General features: G+C 40.5%; 1 protein-coding gene across 1 annotated transcript in view; it reads right to left on the bottom strand.

Moving 5' to 3' along the window:
* LOC147718435 (G protein-coupled receptor 83-like) overlaps positions 1-23,295 on the bottom strand; it is a 127,520-nt gene that overhangs the window by 50,282 nt on the left and 53,943 nt on the right. The window contains exon 2 of the mRNA XM_086966720.1: positions 14,476-14,601. Coding sequence (XP_086822846.1) covers positions 14,476-14,601 — 126 coding nt within the window. The remainder of the gene's footprint in view (positions 1-14,475; positions 14,602-23,295) is intronic.

Here is a 23,295-nt window from a genome sequence, read left to right on the forward strand (position 1 = left end):
GTGACCCCTAAAAAGGTACTCTTAGAGACATATAGAGAATACAAATTGGCCCAGCTAAGGAGCGGGTCGCCTGGTCGTCTAACGTTTAGTTTTCTGGAAGTAAAAGAGCAATACAGGCTAGAAACAGTGCTAGACGATATCCAGCCACTCCTTGCGAAGAAGTTATTCCTCCAATTTAGACATGGGATGCTCCCGCTCTGATAATTTACTAACAAGTGGACGGGTGCCCCCAGTCTGGATTGTCCACCGTGCGAGAAAGCAGTGAAAACTGAAATTCATGTGCTATTTTCCTGCCCTGGTTACAGTAGGTCAAGTCTCGCTGGATGTTTCAGTTGTGCAGGAACCTGGGGTCTAGACACTGTCACGAGGTGTTTAGGTTACTTAAGTACAACATCGGTATGCCCATTGTGTTTTCTATCTCGCACTTTTATATTCTATGTGGTGTACTCGTAATGCCATCTTAAAGAAGAGCTCATAGGCCAACTCCGGCTCACCACTAATGATCATGTCATACTGGACCTGTATTTTTATCTTTAAAATCAATTAACTTAATTGCTGCTCCCTAGGTCTAGCACTATTTTAAATATTCAGTGTTTTAATGGATTACTCTTAAATGTCTATGCCCACATTTTTATTCTGACATTGATTGTATTTTTAATTAAATTGTCTTTCTTATACATCATAATTTGATACCTTGTGACATAAATGTACTTTTTTTGCGCCTTTTTCGGATACCACATCTGAATGAAATTGATCTTTCTCTTAAAACCACCCCATTGTTTACGCATATGCACTTTATTATTTGTTGTCTTGTGGCTAATGTAAAGACCATATACTGTTTGTATATTGTACAATCCTTTCTAGGATGAAGATAAGAGGAATTGACTTCACCAACTCAAGATCTCAAGTAGGAAAGGTACATTTTTCCTCAAAGTATATTTTGGTTTTATATGGCCTATAGGATACCGCCAACAATTTGTATGCAATGTATTGTATTTAGTTTACATGTGCTTATATGGCCCTAGTGGCCGAAATAAAGATTTTTGACTGACTGGCTTTTCATGATCGGGAAGGCAAATCTCAATATGGCACCCACTCACAAAGAGAAACCTTCCTGCATTTTGGAATCAGTGTTATTTTGTTTTGTTAGAACAAACCCTTGCTTTGAGAGTTTGTTCTTGCATAACAAAACAAACATCTTAGAGAGTAGGCACTACAAATGTGATGGCCTTTCTATAAAGACTCAGTGTCTTCAAGGGAACCACCACAGTGCTGACTTCGCTGAAGGAACAGGGATCCCTTCCAAGTAGGCACTCTTAAACAAATCTAAGGGGTATGGTCACAAAAATTAAGGAAACTAGAAAAGTTAAAGTTAGAGCAGCACACATGAATATGTACTTACAAAATAAGAAAAAAACATTGAAATCTGAAAAAATGAGGAACAGTAGAAAATAGTGGAACCAATTACTTAATCATGATTATAAGATAATCTGTGTTCCATGCCCTTTAGTTTTTTTTTTAAGAATGTCTTCCTATTAACGGCAAATCTGGTGGTTCCCGTACTACACACCAGCAACTTTCCAGCACTATGTAGTTGCCCCACATTTCTAGATTTGCTTTCATGTGTTTTCTAATAATTGAATCAGTATGATTTTTCTGGTCTTAGAATGCTATATTCTCCTTATGGTCCATTAGAGATTTCGACTCCTGTTTCTTCTTTTTTGGATTGATATAGATGTTAGTCAGCAGCTCCTCTTCTTTTCTCCCACTAAGATTTTGTTTAATCTGAACATTGTTTATGGCCGGAGAGTGGGAGGTTAATTCCTACGTGCTATGAATTTTTGTGATTTTAATGTAGGTAGCCAAACCACCCGCTAGCTGTCCAAATTTGCTTTTCCTTGTGGCTGGAGAGTGATAGCAGATGTAGCCTTCTATGTGAACAGGCTCCTCCAGCCATGTTTCCTGAAATAGGATAATGTCAAATGATTTTCGTATTGAAGGAATTTGGTGTCTGCTGCCTTATTACTGTGCCCGTTTAGGTTCCATGAGCACAATTTCAGTAGCGGAATATCCACGTTCGAACCCACCCCTTTTTGGTTGCCCTGTCATAGTGGGTAACTCAAGGTGTTTATTGTTTCTTAACGGCCGAAGATCGTCTGGTTGTATGAATTAAAAGCCGTTATACTATTTTGAGTGTTCGTTGCCTGGGTTTTTGGTGGTGATCGTCCCAGGGCACCCCTGAGCACTGACGTGGTCTTGGAAGTTTTCTCAGTTGGTCCATACCGTGGTCTCTCAAGCAGGGGGAACGGATATCCTGTGTTGTGGTGTAGGGCAGATTGGATCCCCCATGCTTTGAGGATGGTTTGCTCCTCCAGGATTTTGTTTGCAATTTCAGACGACCTCCAGGTTACTTTTGTAGCTTCCAAATCCTGTGTTTTATCGATTTTTATTAATTCTACTGAAAGGAGGTCAGCTGAGCATAGGTCGTTTAAAGTTGGTATAGTGCCAAGGAGTCGAAGTAGGTTTCCTCTGTTCAAGATTTTAAATGGACCCTTTGATTCATATTCTGGGGTAAAACTAATAATGGTCGAGTTCCTAGTTTGATCTGCAGGCTGAACTATTGGGTACTTGCCCCCCAGTTGGATTCCTCTATTATTAGTGATGGACTGTTGTGAGGTTCCATTGGAGGCATCATGAGTGGGAAACTTTCGAGGCTCGAAAACAGAGGGAGCTGTGGAATTACCAGCTATAGGGGGATGTAGTTGGACTTGAAAGCCCGAGAGTCCTGTTATCTTCGGTTCTTCGGACAGTGGTTGAGACGAATAAAGGGTGGTCGTAGATTCTGGTACCGAGTTGGAGCCATGCGTTGGGGGTGCTTCCTTTGACTCAATTGACGATGGTTGTGTGAGGGGGCTGGAGTCCTTCCCTTTACTGGTTCCACTATGGTCCTTAGTATTTGGGGTGCCAGTTTGGTCGCCGGACTGGGCCCTGCCAGCCTCCAGTATTGAAACCTATGTGGTTGCTGCTGCATACCCCCCATGTGTGGGTTCACTGGACACAGTGGAACTTTGTTCTGTGCCTGTATGAATTGCTATAGTGGATTCTGGTTCTTGTGACTGCTGTCTGGTTTCGATCCTAAACAGGGGGTAAACCTCAGAGGGATTTGAGATTGGTATTTTATTGCGACCGTTCCTTCTTTGTTGACGGCGACGCTTTGCGTTCTGGATTAAATTTTGATCCTTGGAAGGTAAAGGGGAACATTTTGGTGAGTGGCCCACTGGAAGGGCCAATACAATTTTATCTGTGATGTTAGCTGTGGTAGGGTCTCCTTTTGAGAGTTCGAGACTGGCTGTTGTGCAAGTATTGGTGTAAGAGTCCCTTTTGTGAGGCCCTTTGGACAGGCCTTCTATCAAAGTGGATACTATTTCCGGGAGTGACGATAGTTTGTCCATAATTGGGCCACAACTACGGATCAACTTAGCTTCCTGCTGAGCTCTGCTGATTAACAAGTTTAGTTGACCGAGTTTCTCATTGATTTGCCCCACAAAAAGGGCCAAGGTCTCGAGAAAGGTCAACTGTAGGTCCATTTTGTCAGACTGATAGTGGAGAGTACCGACGGTGCGTTGCATTGTATTTAAGAGAATATCCCAGGTATTCAACACATTTGATACTTGAATCCCAGATTGGGACCCTGGATGATTTGAGGGACCGGTAGGTGTAGAAGAGGCAGAAAGATTTTGTCGAGTTGTTGAGTTTGGGGGGATAACCTCCTGATCCGAGACCTGTTTGGCACACTGATTTTTATTGTTAGTTTCAACTGTGGACTGTGAAAGCATTTCTTCTTCCTTGCATCTACTTGCAAAGAGCACAGCTTTCTCACACTAAACCCAATCTACTGTTTTGAGTAAATTGGGTTTAGCATGAGAAAGCTTTGGGGGTTGCATGGGAACGCCCATGCACCAATCTTCGTACGCCCCCATGGTGCAAAGCATTGCGCTTCTTCGAGTTACTTTTACTTTATTTCCAGCGCTTGTTTAACCCTGGAAAGTAAATTACAAAAAATAGATTTTGCATTGTTTTGCGTCACTATTGTGATGCAAACACGGCGCAAAAGCTTAGTAAATCTCCCCGTTAGTATGTTAGCAATGTATACCTATATTAGTGCTTCCCAAACTATTCAGAGCCACAAACCACTTTATGGTATGCAACCCACAGTGCTTTAAGGGATTTGAAGTAGGTAATGTTATACTGTAGCTAATAAATAATGCTACATGTGATAGCGCAGTGTCATTTACAGGCAGCATATTTTCCATTGAAATTGTCACTTAATTTGCCCAGGCATACAGTTTTATTGATAAAGCTATATTGCACACAAAATATAATGTGTGGAAATTGGATGTCAGTGAATATTTATTATGTTAGCACCACTATGAAGAGTGTCTTGATTTGTTCTCATCCTATTAAAATCTTTGTTTTTATCACACTTCAGAATTAAAAACATGTGCTTCATATTTGCTTTCTTACCAGTTGAATGTGTGCAGGTCATTTACAATTATTTACATTCTGTTGTGTGTTAGGAAAAAATGACATCCTACATCCCTCCCTTTCCCACTTCATGTACTCCATCAAGACTGTCATGCAATTCATTTGACATTTCTTTTTCTAACTGCAAAGTGAGAGCTGCTTGTAAACACTAGTCCCTATTTAAAAAATTAAACAGCAGAAGATATAGCCTGACCTTTGACATCTGTTTTTGAAGCACATCAAGTATGATATGATAAATACAGAATATAAAGGCATCTTTGTTGATTGCTTGGACTTTAGCGACTCACCAAAAATCAGCTGCGACCCATCAGTGGATTGCAACCCACATTTTAGGAAACACTGATCTATAATATTGTTCTAAACTTTTGGACAAATTCACAAAGGTTTTGCTGTGACTTACCCTTCTAGACTGTGAGATTTAGCGACCACATCTGGTATTTTTGAATTTGCTATCTACCGTGGTAGTCATTATTTACATGTTTACTCTCCATTTGTCAAGCTAGCCATCTTGTCAAATTGCAAATCAGTCTAATTTATGTGTTTCTGAAAGCTCCAACTATTCACATGAAAACTGGCTTTCAAGTTGTCATCTTTAGAAAATTATGAATAGTCTTTTGATTGGGACAGTCATGAAACAAGGAAGAAAACAACATTCCCATTAGATGTCTAGCAGAAATGTGCAGATGTTCAGCACACTAGGTTCATCAACAACATGGACAAGCTTAGAGCAGAGATGTGTGCCTGATTCGAAAGAAATCAAGGCCCAGATTCACAAAGGTTTAGCTTTGGGCTAGTGTTACTTTTGCAAATCTGACCCAATGCTAAACAATTTCGGGGATTAATAAACCAGCGCTTATTGGTATTAGCATTGGTCTGTACTGTAAAGTAACGTAAACCAGCGCGAAATGCTGCTTTGCATTACTTTGCGTCAAGGGGACGATACATGGGTGATACATGGGCGTGCACATCCAACCATACTTTTTTACGCTAAACCATATCAACTAAAATTTGTAGACAGGGTTTAGTGCCAAAAATAATGCTGCTGAAAGGCGGCATAATATTGTGTACTTTCCCCCATACTTTACAACAGAGACTCCACAGTCGGGTGAAGGCCTCCATATGGTAAAGTATTGAGAACAGTAAAAAGGTTAATTAAACTTGGAAAAAGTTAGTAAAAATATTTGTATGCTAAATAATTGTTACATTGTTTTTACATATTTATTGTAAATGTAGAACAAAATGAAAAAATGGTACATTGCTATTAACCGTATTTTGTATTAAATCTGGAATTCTTTTAGGAATATTAAACCAAATAAAAGTTATTTTGCAGAATTTCTAATTAAAAAATATATGCCCACCTAAAGTGAAAAACATATTTATTATGCATTAATAGTAATTTAAAATAATATCAAAAATTATAATAGTTATATGCATCTATAAATATATTTAAATGTATTTCTTTTAGTTTAACATTATTTACTACGGGCTGTTATTTTAAGCCCCTACCTCAATTTTTTTTTATAATAGGTGAGAGTTGCAATGTCAGTGGTTGGTCAATTGTGGTACGGGAATTCCTACTGTTGGCAGTAGTAAGTTAATAATAATAATACATCTTCTAAAACGCTATGGTTACACCATACGGTAGATTCCTATGCTAGGACCAGCCATGATAACGCGGGAGATTACCCCGCAATGCCATTACAAAGCAGGGATTACAACGAAAGTCGTTACAACGACTTTCGCTGGAGGGCGCTGTTGGATAGGGAATAGTTTAATTTTCTATCCAACACCTTCTGTACTGTCAACGTGGGCTGGAGTTGGAATAGAACATTTAACTTCTCCACTATTCAGCGCCCTCCAGTGAAAGTCGTTGTAACGACTTTCGTTGTAATCCCCTCGTTGTAATGGCATGCAGGGTAAAAGCCTGCGTTGTAATGCCATACAACCGCTAGGATCAGACCATCACAGGCAGGAGCAGTGTACTAAAAGGATCAGTATCTCATCTAGACTTACGCAATTTACACTTCTAATTTTTGCTCCACCCCCTGTCTCAGAGGGGCAGACATGTAATTCTACATTTTTGGGTAACTTTACTCTCAGATTTTGTAAATTACCTAAAGTGGTGAAGTTACTCTAAAGAGTAAGGTAAACGTACATGAATAACTTACTCACAAATATACGTTTTCTTTGTTGTTACCCCCCATTAATGTGCAGCAAAGCAGAAGGCCGATCATCCAAAGGTAGTTTTGATAAAGATTGGAATGGCGTGCAGATCATTTCTGTATACTTTTCCTCGTCTGACTAGCATGACTGATTTTATTTTCAAAACTGTGATTTTTGTTCCCGAATATTATTCTATCATTGGAAAAGTTACTTTAGCTGATGCAATGAACAGAACTTTTGTATCTTGTCACTGGAGGAATATGGCAGACTAAATATTAGGTGGCGTAATTCACAATCCATAGGTCAATAATATCATCTTCACAACCTCAAATGCCACTACATCATCATGGTAATAATGTATAGAGAAGTATTGGTTTACTGTTGTAACTCTGCATCTACTCACCCCGACGATATAGTGAAGTATTGTGGAGTCAAACTCTGTACAAAATCAGTGACTTTTCACTGTATTGTACATGTTCACATTATGCTTCCAGGACTTGCAGGTTTCAAGTCATTACTTTATGGGATTTAGGTAATGTCACATGTTTGTTTCGGCACATGCAAAATAAAAAATTCCTTTGTGAAGGGCCTTATTGCAGCCAGTAATGCGGCTGATGTAAATATGTTCCGCAGCACACATGAAGCATTTACTTTTTTTGCAAACGGGCACTTTCTGCATACCATTGTTATAGACAGACTTAATTAATGCGTAGAGTTTACAGCAACTGTACCGGAAAATCTTTAATATGACCCAGTACCCATTGAATAATATGCCAGTAAAATCCAGGCAAAGAACTAAAATATGAGGACCACTCAAAAACATTTGCCTTGCAACTAGCTATTTATGTGCATACTATTATGTCTATTTTCTTTACTCTAATACTCGCTTCCTCGGGTCACAGCTCTTTTTACATTTGTGCATGTTTGTTTTAGATAGATTAAAATGACTGAGAAAAAGTTAGAATAATAGAGTAGATAAAATGGAAATATTTGAAATATCCTTAACACCTATCAAAGCCTTGAACTTTAATTCTTCTGTTCACTCCAAAAAGAGTCATGCAGAATGATGGAATGTAAATGTTACTTTTACATAAAAATATTTTCATAACAATGGATTTGTTCCTTCTATATATAAGTAGGTTGTATGTGTTAGTGTTTGTGTTTAGCATTTCAAAAACGCTTGCTACACTTTTACTTTTGAAGTGTTAACAGAAGAAGATGATATATCTCAATCAAGATTTACTGCCACAATGAGTATTCATTTTGATGTGTTGCTTGAATGTTCTTTCAACTTATTTGTTAGCAATTTTTAGTTGGGCAATTCAAGTAAATAATGAATAGTGTTTGGTTTTTATATTCATTTAGAAATGAATGCCAGAATCATTCTCATCAAATGTCTGTGAGAATTGTGTCATGTAATTGTATGGATGTTCAGCTCATTATTTAAAATATACATTTTTAGAAAACCATGTTCAAAGGGCTTTACTATTTGTCTGCCCAGTGTCAGGTTATGTAACCTTTCTGGTCGGGTACACTTTTGTTCTTATGTATTCCATGACTGGTTGCTTCTAAAACAATATTTTTCTACAAAGATGAATTGTTTTAGAGAAGGTACATTTTTACATGAAGGAATCTTTGTCTTTGCAAAAGAGATAGTTCATTGTAAGGATATCAGTGTCTGAATTTTCTCTAAATTAATTATTCCTGTAAAGGCTGAGAATGATAAGCTCATGTCCATATTTAAATAATAATAATTGTGTTACCAGAAACAATATGCAAAATGATATCCCTATTTATTAAGATAGTGACAAATGTATCCTGAAGTTATACTGGTGGTTGATGTTTACATATTTCCACAAAAATGTGTAAGAATGGAAATTACTTTACCTTCTGAGATTTTCAAAATTGGTAATAAGCAAGAAATGGCTTTGTGTTAAGATAGAGATACATTTATACTGAACATGTAAGGGTGGTTGACTTTTACACATTTCCATTAATATGTGTACCAATGGAAAGTAACTTAGCTTCTGAGGTTTTTAAAATTGGTAATAATCAAGAAATGGGTTTTGTTACTTTATAACAGCTAGTTAATTTTGTGTTTGACTATATGTAATACATATTACGTGAAATGTATGGAAGAAATCTGCCAGTTAAAAAATAAGTTATTTCTAAAAACAGGAACACAGTATGAAAAAACAAAGAGAGGCATTTAGACTTTGTTCACAAGGGGGAAAAATGTGAGAGTAGCTGTTTATTTATTTATTTAACTTTTAAGGCGCTCAGCTACCCACAGAGGGTTTCCCAGCGCCAAGGGACAGAATTAAAGGAGGAAAAGAGAACAACACAAATCATTGCTGAAAGAGCCATGTCTTAAGTCCTTTGCGAAAACTGAGATAGAGAGTTTCATTTTTCAGAGCAGTGGGCAGGGCATTCCAGATCTTAGGGCCTAGGTGTGAGAACGAGCGACCGCCCATTTCCACCAACTTAAACCGAGGAATTACAAAATCACATTTACAGGAAGATCTCAGAGAACGGGTGGGGCGATAAGCATGAATCAGTTCCTGTAAATATACCGGGGCAGTGCCCTGTTTATCTTGAATATGTAGCAGAGGGCCTTAAACTTGATTCTGCTAGCAATCCTGAGCCAGTGGAGGTCTAGGAGCGACTGGGAAATAGAGACTCTCCGCGGAACATGGCAGAGAAGACATGCAGCTGCGTTCTGCACAACCTGAAGCTTTCTGAGAGTTTCTTGGTCAGCTCCTAGATAAAGAGCGTTACTGTAGTCCAGGCGTGAGACAAATAAGGCCCGGATGACCATCCTTTGTGTGGAGGCAGGAAGCATCCATAGATTTTTGTGGAGACATCTTAGGATGGTAAAACGTGTAGAGGCCACTTTTACTACTTGCTGCCGCATAGAGAGATTCTTATCAATGAGAAATCCAAGGTTGCGAACCTGGGCAACAGGTTGGGGGAAAGAACCCATTTCTTAGGGCCAGTGTTGGGGGCAATAAATTCTTCCCCTTGCCCAGGATAACAACCTCAGTCTTGTCCCCATTAAGTTTCAAGAAGTTGTTGTGCATCCTTTCAGAAACTTTGTTCAATCCTTGTTTCAGAACTGAAATACTGCCGTCTTCCACAGTAGAAAGAGAGATAATAATTTGTGTATCGTCAGCGTATGAAAATAGAGAGAGGCCTGCTTTCTCCACAATGGTGGCCAGGGGTCTAACATAGGTATTAAAAAGTAAGGGACTCAAGATAGATCCCTGCGGCACACCATCCGCTACAATACGTTTTCTGTGCATATATCACAGTTATTATATTCATAGAAAAATCACATTTCTGTATCAAAGAAATGTTATGTTTCCTGAAGAAGGTGTTAGGATCCATTTGTAGCAGCAGTAAACTGGTTTTAATTTTGAATCAATAAATGAAAAAAATTTGAGTAAAAGCAGGTTTCACTCTTTAATCAACATTTAATTGTAAATCCTGCATTATGAAGGTTACCGGTTTGGGTCACACCAGTAAGTAATTTGTGATATAACTGCAAAGGCCCAATGATCTCTTGAACTATGGGGCAATGCAACAAAAACCTCTGGTAAAATATCTGTCTGTACGCAGGACTCCTGTACTAAGTATAGATACGTGAAGCTGGTGTGATATATACAGCCCAACTTCTCCTATCCCATAGCATCTGTATTTATAATTAAAAAAAATCTCCAGCAGCCCATGCTCTTAGACACATTCACGCTACATAATATGTAACTCAATGTTAAATCTATAACCTTTGAAGGGAAAGTGCTACTAAAATCATAGATGCTGGGTGTAGGTATGGTTGCATGAATTCTGTGATTCTGCAGCCACACCATTCACCACACAATTACGGAATTGCCACACTGGCTACATAATCTACCATCTTTTGCATAACATGCATATTTAACAGAAAATTGCTACTAGCTTAACTGGATAACCAGTAAGTAGACCATAGAGCATTGCATGTAATACCATATAGTAATACAAAGGTCAGCTTTGCAGTTACCCAGGCCCATATTTATCACGGTTTTGCTTGCCCTTGGCCACCTAAGGGCACTCATGGGTGACACAAAACCTAAATGAGATTTATCAAAGCATGTAAGGCTACCTTGTGTTGCCCTGCATGGCTTTATAAGTCTAGAGTAACACAAAACAATGCAAATTGGTGCCCTGCATTACTCTGAGCAGGGAGATGTTCCATGGGTGGAGTGTTGGTGTTCCCACGCATCCTCCCTTGTATTCTGACACATTCGCAAATTTACCAACACTAGTAGAGCTGGGAATGTATCAGAATTGTACGCCTCGGACCAGAGGTGCAACAATGAGAAATATCTTTATTTCTCCTATTGAAATGTGATTTATTAATAGGTGTAGGTATGTACCTACCACTAGTAATAAGACCACAATCACAATATACGGTCAAGTCAAGGTCTCAATAAACTATTCCCTTGCTCAACCCCTGGTAGCTGGCTGCAAACAGGCCGGGTAACTTAGGAGATGGGTGTGTAGCATTTAAAAACACCAATACATTTAAATATAAAAGACACAACACACAATGAAAATCCCAAACAATTTTATACAAATTGGACATATTCTTACGATTAAAAGGACACCAAAAGGACAAAAATCCAATGTAGGAAACTGGAGTTATACATTTTTAAAGATTAAACACTTTCTATTGCCTAAAAGCAAAAGGCACCACTTTAGGGCATCTGGTCATGCTTGACCAAGTCAAAGTCAAAGTTTCAGGCCAACTGTGATCGGGCACGTGTTGGATATACTGTGCAGTAGGACCCGGTCAAGTTTTTACCATCTGTATTAGTCATTTTTTGAAACTTTTTCTCTCGACGTCAAGCGAGGCTCCTTGTCAGACCAGCTTTGGGTTAGACAATGGCGACTTGGCTCAGCGCAATGCCTCGGCCAACATCTGGAAGTCTCTTCAATGAGGAAAAGCTCTGGAGCTTCAGTGGGGCAAACCTGAATCTCAGGCCGAATAGTGGTGCGATGTCACCAGGTTGGTATAATTATGGAGCATTTTGACAAAAATGCTCCACACTTCTCCAAACGTCTGGATATTCTTCCAGAAGGTCTGTTTGGGGTTCCAAGGTGTCTACAACACCAATTCAAGGTTCCTGAAACTAATTCTGAGTTGCTCCAATTGAAGGTGGACAGCTGGTTTCTTCTTGCTGGAGATGATGCAGGTGCAGTTATTTTAACCTGTTGCTCTCAGTCATTCCAAGTGCAATCCCGTTGGTTCAGGCCAGGGTTCCAGCAGGGCAGTCCTTTTTTTTCTTGGAGTTTCAGGAAGGGATCTGAGTTGCTGGGCAGCTCTCTCATATTTATCAGTGCTCCCGGGGTGCCAAGCAGGGGTGCACCCCTGGCAAATGGGCTGCAGGGTGCCACCCTCAGGTATGACAACTTTCTCCAAAGTGTGGCATAGTCTTGTCCCAGAAAGCACCATTCTTTTCAAATCCAAATTGGAAAAACTCTCTCCTGGATGTTAAGATCTGGCTAAGCCAACCCACTGGCATGACTAAGTTTCCCTAACACTCACCTTTCAGTCCCTCTCCTAATTCAATTGCTTGGGCTTCTATCTGGCTTGCTGTGCAGGATGTGGGGTTGAGCCTGTATCCTGTCCTTACTGTCAATCCAGTTTTGCTACTCTACCCCCATCCTGCCTTTTGCTCTGCAGTTAAAGATCTCCTCCAACCAGATGTCCTTTGTCTATCCAGGCTACTTCACACCTCATCAGAGAAGTTTGGCTCAGCCTGCCAAAGCCTGTCCATTTAGGAGCGGCTGCTGTAAGGCTGGAATTTGGTTATTCAGAAAGGAAAGTTCAATAACTTCTTTTCTCTGATAGTTATTGTACATCTAACCTTGGCAAGTTGTACTTATTCTAACTATCATTTTAATGGTTTGAAGTATATTTTAGCTCAATCCTGTCAATAGCTTTATTTTATTAAAGTGTACACATGTAGCCAATGGAGCCTATATGCTACAATGGGGAAAAATACAATTGCCAGTTTTTCCCTTGCCAAGGCATATAAAACGTCTTTAAAAATGTCCCTGCTTATAGTTACAAGGCACCCCACCCCCAGGGTACCTAGGGGAGAACTTAAGGGTGACATATGTAAAAATAAGGTAGTTTAAGACTTTGGAAGTACCTTTAATTTAAAATACCTACACTCATTACCATTCTGTAGTGTCCTGCATTAATGGTGTTTTACCATGCAAAGTTATTTGCTCCAAGAGGTGCGTCTCAGTCCACCATGCCAGAGCAAGACGAGTCTCCTCTCTAGGTAGGTATATTTATTGCTTTGATGCAACTCATTCTCCATGAGACTTTGATACCAGGACGACAAGTTTTAAGCTAGGACAAAGACTTGTTTCCCATGAGCTGCAGTCCATCTTGGGCATGTTGGAGTTTCAACCTAATCCAGAATCTCAATATTAACAATAGTTTTCTAGGTCATATCTAAATTATTCCCGCAAATGAGTCTTTGCTGCCTGGATATTGTTTCTAAAAAAAGCCTTCACAAATATTGGAAGGAAAAATACACAGCTCCTTTATCAATGAACTCTCTGAGGTGCATTATGATGGAAGCGTCACTTGCCTGCTAAGTTGGCAAGATCCTGGCCTCCACCTCCCTGGTGGAGGACTCTCAGTTTACTGAGAGGTCCCTGTCTGCTTGGCATGGATCTCCGTGCCTAAAGCACACCCATTGGTGCAGCAGTTACACTTTAGGTATGGCTTAACACTGGGAGGGACCTCATGTTAATGTGGCAGAATCAGAATTCATTCCACAAAATACATAAACATGTCCCTAATGCACGGGAACTTTTATCCTTTCATGTGAGATATATGTGTTTGTTTCCTGTGTATGACTGCCATGCTTGACATGGTGGTTCCATCCAAGAAAGAAATCAGTGATGTTGGCCTGGCTTACATGTGCCAAGATGGCTGTCATTGTGAACTGGTGGCAGATGTTGGGTTGGCCTCTGGGTCAGGGGTTTCTAATGGTGCAGCCAGCTGAGGCTCCACTCTGGGAATCCAGTGGGTCCCTCAACTCTATTCGATGCAGGGAACCTCACATTCTGCATGAAGAGAGGTCCACCAGCTTACCACAGGGCTCTCTCTTGGCTGAAATGTAAATGATCCCCTGAGAGTTTTAGTTAGAATGAGTTGGTAAAAAAAATCCTCTGCTTTGTAGGGGAAAGAGTAATTCTGAGTTGTATTTGATACTGGGACACTATCCCCGTAGAAATTCTCTATTAGTAGCTGCCTCTTCCTCTACATTTCAGGTATCACTACAACATGTTTGTTTATGGGTCACATGTCCAGTTTAATTTTGGAAAACTATTCATATATAGATCTAATAGAATGATAAACCAGACTTTAATCTCTCAGGATATTCATGGATCTACGAGGTGATTATCCCACCATTAAGTACAAGTGCATACATACTTCAGTATGTATATACCTGCTTGTATGTATGTATGTATGTATGAAGTTATGTATGAATGAGTTCAAGTACATACATACATTAGTATGAACGTACTTGCACGTATGCATGTATATATGTTTGTAGCTATGTATGTATGAGTACAAGTACATACTTTGGCATTATTTGGATTCTTTGGACATCCCCTAACTTGCAGGTCACCCCAATCATTCAATGAATGCCCCAAAGACATGTTTCAGCCTCAATAGAACTAGGTTCAGATCACTCTTGTTACCTGGTGTCGATCCAGAGCGATGGCAACCAGAGTCAGCACCGAGACGTGGACCGAGCAGTACTGCGCGAAGCGGCTCAGGTGGCACATGAGCTTCCCAAACACCCAGGTGCTGCTGACGAAACGGACCTGTGGGACAACCATCACAGAAAACCATAAACACACAGATGCCTATCACAAGAGGGAACTTCATAATGTCTTTACACAACGTTTTTAACAATGACTCAGAGTTTCGCCTTTGGTAAACATGACTTTCTACAATATGTGCCCAAATTATATATTTGTAAACAGTGATTGACTCTAGTTTGTAGAAATTAGGACTCGCAAATGTGTGTTCTACAGAAAACTAGACGAGCCCTGCCCCTGGTACCTCGAATGTTCGTCTGCTGTCTTTAATGGCATTCATAGAGTTTTGCCAAGTGCTCCTGCGCCTTTGACCGAAGTTTCTTCAAATTCATCCTGAATGCGCAACCAACAATTCTCCTTTTACTCGAGTTTATTCTTCATGAATATTGAAGAAGGAAGCTATCAGCTCCCCTGCGACTTGTTAAAGAAACAAGATCGACATTTGCATACGTATTAGTGGGAGGGTGGTTTCAGATTGTAAAAGGTTAGGCGTGTAATTGAAAAATGCTGACAAATCACTAGGGGCCTCATTTATGAGGCGGTGCGTCACTTTTACGCCGCCGGTGCGTCACTTTTTGTGACGCATCAGTGGCGTAAAAAAATGCGCCTTGTTTCGCGATATTTACAAAGTGACACATCTAGGTAGATGCGTCACTTTGTAAACCCCTGCACCACATTATACCTGTGCCAGGTATAATGTATGCAAGGAAGGGGGTATTGATGTAGGTGACCCTTCCTGCACAAAAACAATCCTACCTACAACTTATGCAAACTTGCACTATAGGTCAAGGTCGCCTGCGTTGGTGCTAAACTGCCGAAACTGAGCCAGCGCAGGGGGAAAGGACAGGAATGCACCATATTGGAAAAATAGGCTGTATTCCTGCCCTTTCCCTGTGAAGGAGGGCAGTGCAACAAGGCAACTTGTTCTGCTTCCTTCACCACAATTCCAGTAAATATGCCTGCTTGACTCTAGTGCTGAAAGAGAACTTCTTTGAATTTGGTGAGGATTTATTCTTGCAAATAAAGGGTGTAAGTATGGGGGCTTCAATGGCCCCATCGATAGCTAACATCTATATGATCCTGTTTGAGAGTAGGTTCATCTTTAATGAGGTGGCACCATTTTTTGAGTCTGTTTCCCATTGGTATCCCTATATTGACGATATCTTTTTTATGTGGACCGATGGGAAACAGACTCTGAATGAATTTCTTTTGTGGTTGAACCTAACAGATGAAAATCTACGGTTCACTGCACATATTAGTGAGTCCAAAGTTGAGTTTCTTGATATAAATATCAAAAACAAAGAAGGCTCTCTTGAAGTGGACTTATATATGAAGCCCACTGCTCGCAATACTCTTTTACACTTCAAGAGTTACCATCCGCGTTGCCAGAAGGACAGTATCCCCTTCTCTCCATTTTTGAGAGTAAGGCGGAACTGTACCAATATAAAAGACTTCGACATCCAAGCTGAAGTGATGAAAGACAAATTTATTGAAAGAGGATACCCACATCGTTTAATTAGAGGAGCATACAAGAGAGCTCGATTTTATGATCGAGACACTCTGTTACAGTCACAAAAACAGAAGACAGATCCAAAATTAGTATGTATTACTAAACACTCAACTATGGATTCCACGATTAGGCAGATAATTAACTCGAACTGGCATTTACTAAATGTTGTAGATAATGAACAGAAACTACAGAAACCCATGTTTGCTCACAAGCGAAACAAGAATTTAAAAGATCAAGTAGTTCACTCCCGACATAAGATCAATACTCGGAATATCCCTTTCATTCAGAAGTCGATTGATGGAGCAAATGCCATCAAAGGCACCTCCCGCTGTGGTTCTTGCCAATCTTGCGACAACATTATCACAGGTGAAACAATGGAGTTCAATAAAATGAAAATTCAAGCCAAGGAACTCTGGACCTGTAATACAAAGAATGTTGTATATTTACTTCTCTGCCCTTGTAACCTCGGATACGTGGGCGAGACATCTCGCATGATAAAGACTAGGCTAACCGAACATAGGTCAGCTATTAAAAGACGGAAAACCACAGCCCCTTTGGTAAATCATTTTTTAGAGTATAACCACAAACCTGAAGAGTTAAAATGGCGTATTCTAGAAAGAATTCATTTATTGAAAAACCAAGGAGGAGATGAAATTCGCACTAAACGAGAGGTCTTTTGGATCTTTACCCTTGGGACTTTCAATCATGGGTTAAATCAGGATTTGCCATGGGAAAACGCGATAATATGAGACTATTATAATATTGACATGATAATACAGAAATCGGTTTGGGGATCGAGAGCGTAATAATAAAATTGTATTTCTGGGGTTCCGTTTTTTGAACCTCAAACCGATGATTCCAGTACCTAACCTGTAACCCTGCAAATATAGATAAATTACCCTAGCACTTTGTCTATAACCGGGTATAACCATGTAGATAAAGTGTCACTTTAAATAGGGGCGGAACTTATTTCAGGTAATGAAAAGGGGCGTAGCCTATTCAGGAAATAAATAGTGAAGGTGGAAGGACTACACGTAATCACCTTTTTCAAACGAACCACTGAGGAAGGCAGAGACGTCCGAGCACCGCGATTATCTATACGGTAAGATCTTGGCTCACCCTGCACGAACCGCGCATTAATTTAACTTAATCCTGCTTTTTGTTTAAGTCCTCTGTTATCCTTTTACCTCACTCGTAACCTGACGGCCTTTGATATCGTATCTTTATCTAGTGGGCATACTGCAGTAAACAACCATCCAAGTTGCACTACAGCCCCGGCTAATGAATGTGAAATTAAGACACGCAGCGGCTTTTATCCATTTCCGCGTCTCTGCGAAATAACCAACGGCTTTCATTTATTGCCGCGCTTCTTCAAACAAGCCAACAAATACAAAAGGTAAATATCAAATGAGAATAAGTTAATAAAGACCGGCAAAGCAATCCTTTAAATACAATTTGACACAAATTTATGCATTTTTTTAGCTAAACGAACAAACGGCTTCACCAACCGCCACGAAACACTGTGGCAACAGGGGCAGTTATCCCCCCCTGTTTTAAAGAAAGACGACGAAGAGTAGATGTAGTTAGAAATAAGATGGATGCAGTGAACACTGCTTAAACAGGTAAGAATGTCATCCGGCCTGATTACGAGCTAAAGGAGGGAGAATTTTGTTTACTGCGGGTAAATCATCATAGGAACTTAAAAACCGTAATTATGTTTCCTTTAATTAGTTATCACATGCCAACTCCGGAATTTAAAGGAAAGGTGCCTTATTCCCTACATCAACTTCGAATCTGTTTGGTTACATCATATTTTAGGTAAGAAGAATAACGACCAAAAAATAAATATTGTAGCGAGAAAGGGAATGTTTGTGCTTGTTCACCTAACATATATCAATTTCTGCTTTGAACAACTCAATACAATGTAAATCTACAGAGATTTTAATTTATCCAACTAAACTTTACAATTCTGGCTTTTTTAACTGAAGGCCCTTATTGACTCATTGTAATTAAAAAAACAGCAGGATACCTGGGCCGCCCTGACCTATATACCAATCCTGAAGGTCTAAAGAAAGAGGATATTAGCTGGGTAAAGTCTCAATTTATAAAGAAAAGAGAAGCAGAAAGAGAGTCATGTGAAATTATGAAGCCAACTGTAAGGTCCCATTATTTGACAATTACTTCACTAGCTATCGAACCGTATCTGACGATAGTAAATAAACCTTTCCATCAGTGGCTCCTTACGAAATTTCGTTTCAATCAGGCTCACTTTCTGTTGGGTGAATATAGTAAGTGGTGTAGGCCCCATGAGAATGTTCCCTGCAGGTGTGATGATTTCTCCGATCAGGATTCATTGCATTTTCTGTTCTTTTGCCCTTTTTTTAAAAATGCTAGAGAGAAGTTTATCAAACCTATATTGAAAGAACTTGGGTTTATACAAGTTAAACCGGCTTTTCTGTTCCTGCAGCTAATGGAAACACCTTTAATAATGTACAGGGTAGCCAATTTCCTGACAATGTCTATCCGGTCCAGACAAAAAAGACTCCGATCACCCCCACCCTGATAGTAGGGGATCTGACTATATGATTTAGTTCCCTGAAAAAGTCTGTATGCCCTGTCAGGGTAGTGCTGTAAATTGATTGTAATATAGATCTGTAAATATAATTGTAAATAGACCGTTAGCAAACTCATTTGTACAATCCGTGTAAATTCACTGAAAAACCTGAAGAAATCTATAGTGAATGTAAATATGATGCAGCTGTATATAATTATTGCACAGTTACCTTGATTACCATTGAAGACTTGTACATAATGATTTCTTGTTTTTAAAGTCTTTTTATAAATCTTTTTTATTCTTGTGATCAGAATTGGATGTATAGCATACTTTTATGATTTTAAAATAATCGAATAAAGTGTTTTTGACTCTGACTCTGACTCTGACTCATTGTAATGAAATCCTACTTGATCAGCATGAACTAGTTTCATTCATAGAATGACCCTGTAGCAAAGCTTTCCGTCCTCTTTGCCACAAAGACAGGCCTTTCACCTTCTTTAATAAACCTGAATAAATACTAGATAGATTGTATAGGGATCAATTGATAAACTCCTTTTTCTAAATAGTAGTACAATTCCTTAGCAACAGTTAGAGTTCTCATTCTAAAATGTAAAGTTTTATAAATGTTGTGCCAACCTCTACCTAGTTTCAATACAGATATTTGGGAATATGTTTGTGATTGCAACGTTAGGGATGAAATGTTGTTGTAGAAAATTGTGAAATATGAAGCAATTTTGTTTTCCAACTATGAGTCTTCATGCTATCTGTATCACCACATAAGTCTGGCTAAAAAAAGTTTTTTATCAATTGAAGAACGTACGATTGTTGTACAAAAGCAATGCACTGTGATTTTAATGTCACTCAAATACTATTTTATTTTGTCTAGAAAAAGTGGCTGAATATCGATTTGTCCTGATGAAGACAAAAGACTTTGTCGAAACGCGTTGACACAGCCCTATTCTCCATAACCAGAGAATATAATTGAAAGAAAAGCCACAAGTCCTAAGAAAAATCTTTTTATTGTGTAATTTGTTAATTATATGTATTTAGCCATCTTTTATATTTATATTAAAAATTATCTCTTTTGATATCATTCCAGTTCATTGCATTGATTATTTGTTATTCTTTTTGAGTATATAAATATGTTTTTTTAAATAGCCAGCTCTTGTGTTCATAGTCTGCCTGGGTATATGTTTTTACATGAAAATTGTTGTCCCTGACCCAGGAGTCCTATCCATATCAGGGGGTCCTTGATACCTACAAGAGACAAATCACTAGGGGCCTCATTTATGAGGCGGTGCGTCACTTTTACGCCGCCGGTGCGTCACTTTTTGTGACGCATCAGTGGCGTAAAAAAATGCGCCTTGTTTCACGATATTTACAAAGTGACACATCTAGGTAGATGCGTCACTTTGTAAACCCCTGCACCACATTATACCTGTGCCAGGTATAATGTATGCAAGGGGGGGGTATTGACGTAGGTGACCCTTCCTGCACAAAAACAATCCTACCTACAACTTATGCAAACTTGCACTATAGGTCAAGGTCGCCTGCGTTGGTGCTAAACTGCCGAAACTGAGCCAGCGCAGGGGGAAAGGACAGGAATGCACCATATTGGAAAAATAGGCTGTATTCCTGCCCTTTCCCTGTGAAGGAGGGCAGTGCAACAAGGCAACTTGTTCTGCTTCCTTCACCACAATTCCAGTAAATATGCCCCACAGCACAGGTTACTCCCATCGCCAGGCTCACATCTGGTCCCACTGAGGGAGGGACAGGCTGGAAGTTATTCTAGCAAGGCCGAAGGCCTCCCTCGCCCATCATCCTCAATGCCATTTACCACACAGAAGTATGTACTTCTCTCTCATCACCTGAGGTCCTACACTCTCAACGTTTTTATGAGCTTAGGCATCTGTGTGCCACAAGCCCTCAGCCACCAGCCTTCCACATGGTCTCAGTACCCTGAAGCTGGGGTGGACTCTACTTTCCAATCCCTACTCACTGCCTCTTCAAATCCACCTACATCTTCAGCCAGGGATGAGTTAATACTAGTATTTAGGGCATGTTAGATCTGGGGTCTCTAGTTGGTAATGGTATTCACCTTTATCCAAATAGGGACCCTTACTTCTAAATCAGGACACTCCTAAATAACCCCTGCTCACCCCCTTGGTAGATTGGCACGAGCAAATAGGCTTATCTCAGAGGCAGTGTGTTAAGCATTTGTGAATATACAAAGTAATACAGTGAAAACACTAAAGATGGGCACAACACAGGTTTTATAAAAATAAGTATTCTTTATATAGACTTAACACAAGACCACAAACAACATAAATCCACAATACTATAATTAAAGTTGACTTAAAGATGATAAACGTTGCTTAGTTCAAGTTGATGATGAATGTGACAAAGTTCTCAACAAAGTACCTGGATGCTTAACACAAAGTGAACACAAGGCTTGCAAAAGGGGAGATGCATCGGTTCCCTGATCCGGGGGAAAGGATGCGTCGTGCCTCAATGCTTGCGCAGAGTAGGGGACGCGTTGTGATCCTTACCAGTGACGAGGTGATGCGTAGATTCTCGGCCTGCGGGCCCGTTGCGGTGCGCAAGATGTCCCCTTGATGCAATGCGATAATCTGGTTGTGATGCGAGAAGATGACGCCCTTGATGCGACGATGCGATGACGATGCGTAGACGCCCTGGAAGCCTTGCGACGACTCTGTACTTTGGAGCAGCAGCAGGCCCTGCAACACGCTTCTCCGGTGATGCGATGGCGACTCTCTTGATGGCATCACGCTTCTCCAGTGATGCGAGAGCAAGCAGCTTCGATGAAAACACGCTTTCAGGGAGATGTGGCGGCGGCACACTTCTCCGGCGATACGATGATCTCAGATGCGGCAGCAACACGCTTCCTCTCGATGCGTCGCGCTACCAGCTCCCAGCGACACGCAAATGTCTGTAGATAGAATTCCCAGCAAGGAAATTCACAGTGGGAGTTGGAGTTGAAGTCTTTTGTCCCTGAGACTTCAGCAGGAGGCACGCACAGTTTAGGCCCTTGGAGAATACTCTGTAGATGATGAAAGTCCTGAAAACGTTCCTTCTACTTTCCCTTGACAATGAAGACACCACTGCAGGCCAACCCAGCAAGCAGCACACTGGCAGAGGGGCAGTCCAAACTCCTGCAGCTTCCTTGGTTCTTCTACTTGGCAGAAAGGTTTCTTGTTCCAGAAGTGATCTCAATTTCTTGGGACTGGGTCCCAATATTTATACCCCAAAATCCTTTGTTATCTGAAGGCAGAGAGGCCTCTGCCTAGTCCAAACCAGTGCCTGAGCACTTTGTTTACATGACTCTTTCCTTCCTTTCACTGTGCAGGGCAGAGACATCAGCCGCCCCCACAGGAAGTGGAGCCAGCACAGGGGAGGGAAGTCATAGCCCTGGAGTACTTTATTGACAAGATTCCTTCTCTCCTTTCACAGTGCAGGGCAGAGACATCAGACACACCACAGGAGGTGGAGCCAGCATTGTAGAGGGAAGGCCCGGACCTATTCAGGTCCAAGGTGCAACTCCTCCCTCCCATCTAGATGCAGATTTACCACTGGGCTGCCCCAGCCTGTCTCCTGGAATCCCACAGCCCTGTCACTCACAAACCCAGACAAGGAATACGCAACCTAGTGGAGGCAGGCCTGAACAGTTAGGCAAGAAAATACCTACTTTCTAAAAGTGGCATTTTCAAACACAGAATATTAAAGCCAACTTTACTAAAAGATGTATTTTATTATTCTGCATTCAGGCATACTAAATTCAAATTTCTACCATGTTCCCTGAGTTAGGATTATAAGAATGTAATAATCTAACTGTCCATTCTAACCTATGGAGAACAGGTAGCCTTGCAATAGTGAAAAACGAAAATGGCTGTAGTTCACTATTAGGACATACTACACACACCAGGGCATGTCCTACCTTATACTTGCAATGCACCCTGCCCTTGGGCCTACCATAGGGGTGTCTGACATGAAGCAAAGGGAAGGTTTAGGGATTGGCAAATGGGTGCACTGGCCAAGTCGACATGGCAGTACTAGACTGCACACAGGCCTTGCAATGGCAGGCCTGGGACACACTTTACAAGCTGCTTCTGTGGGTGGCACAACCAGTGCTGCAAGCCCACCAGCAGCCATTGATTTACAAGCTCTGGGCACACATGGTGCACTGTACTAGGGTCTGACAAGTAAATCAAAAAACCCAATCATGGAATCACTTATCAATACATCAATTTAACATAGGGAACACTTGCACTGTGGCACTGATTAGCAGTGGCACAGTGCCCAAAACTTATAACCAGCAAAAACATATCAAAACAGAGGAGGCAATCCATCAAAAATGGAAGGGAGACTCACGCCAATGATATCAGGTCTAACACGTGTCCCCTCCAGCTGAAAGGTGGGGAGAACTACCCTTCTCCTTGGGAGTTCTCTTCACTAAGACGGAGAAATCTGGACAGACCATCAGCGTTGGCGTATTCTATACCAGGGCGGTGTTCCACCGTAAAGTCCATACCCTGTAGGGAAATGGACCACCTTAACAATTTTGGGTTCTCACCCCTCATCTACATTAGCCATCTCAGGGGCCTGTGGTCGGTCT

Source organism: Lissotriton vulgaris, chromosome 4_1 (genome assembly GCF_964263255.1).
Source record: "Lissotriton vulgaris chromosome 4_1, aLisVul1.2, whole genome shotgun sequence".
Lineage (NCBI taxonomy): Eukaryota > Metazoa > Chordata > Amphibia > Caudata > Salamandridae > Lissotriton > Lissotriton vulgaris.